Genomic DNA, 393 nt, shown 5'->3' on the forward strand with positions numbered 1-393 from the left:
CCACCCACAAGCGGGATGCACTCTGGGAGGCTGTATTCCCCACCCACCTGTTCAAAAGAAGGGGCGTCCGGATTTTACTCAAGGCACCAAACACTGTTTTGTTAAATCTGAGAAATGGCCACGTGATGGAGCAGGACCCTGCCTCTGGCTTCCCCTCAGCACACGGCAGCCCCGAGGGGTGCCCACCCCGCCGTGGACACTGGCTGCTCATGGAAAGGGAGGTGTTTGGGGGCCGCTTCCTTGGGGACTGACAGCCCTCTCTCTTGTTCACAGAAAAGCAAGCTCAAGCTCCCACCTCGCCCCGCGGAGCAGGAGGACTCGGCCAAGTTCCTGGTGCTCACGCTGCTGTCCATCGCTGCCATCCTGGGCGTCCTGCTGGCCTCGGGGGTCATC

The 393-nt window shown here is 61.3% G+C and overlaps 1 protein-coding gene across 1 annotated transcript in view; it reads left to right on the top strand.

Annotated features, from left to right (window-relative positions):
* Positions 1-393, top strand: part of LOC102755232 (receptor-type tyrosine-protein phosphatase N2-like) — a 216209-nt gene that overhangs the window by 123070 nt on the left and 92746 nt on the right. The window contains 1 exon segment of the mRNA XM_015570934.1: positions 274-387. Coding sequence (XP_015426420.1) covers positions 274-387 — 114 coding nt within the window.

The sequence above is a fragment of the Myotis davidii genome, unplaced genomic scaffold (genome assembly GCF_000327345.1).
Source record: "Myotis davidii unplaced genomic scaffold, ASM32734v1 scaffold747, whole genome shotgun sequence".
NCBI lineage: Eukaryota > Metazoa > Chordata > Mammalia > Chiroptera > Vespertilionidae > Myotis > Myotis davidii.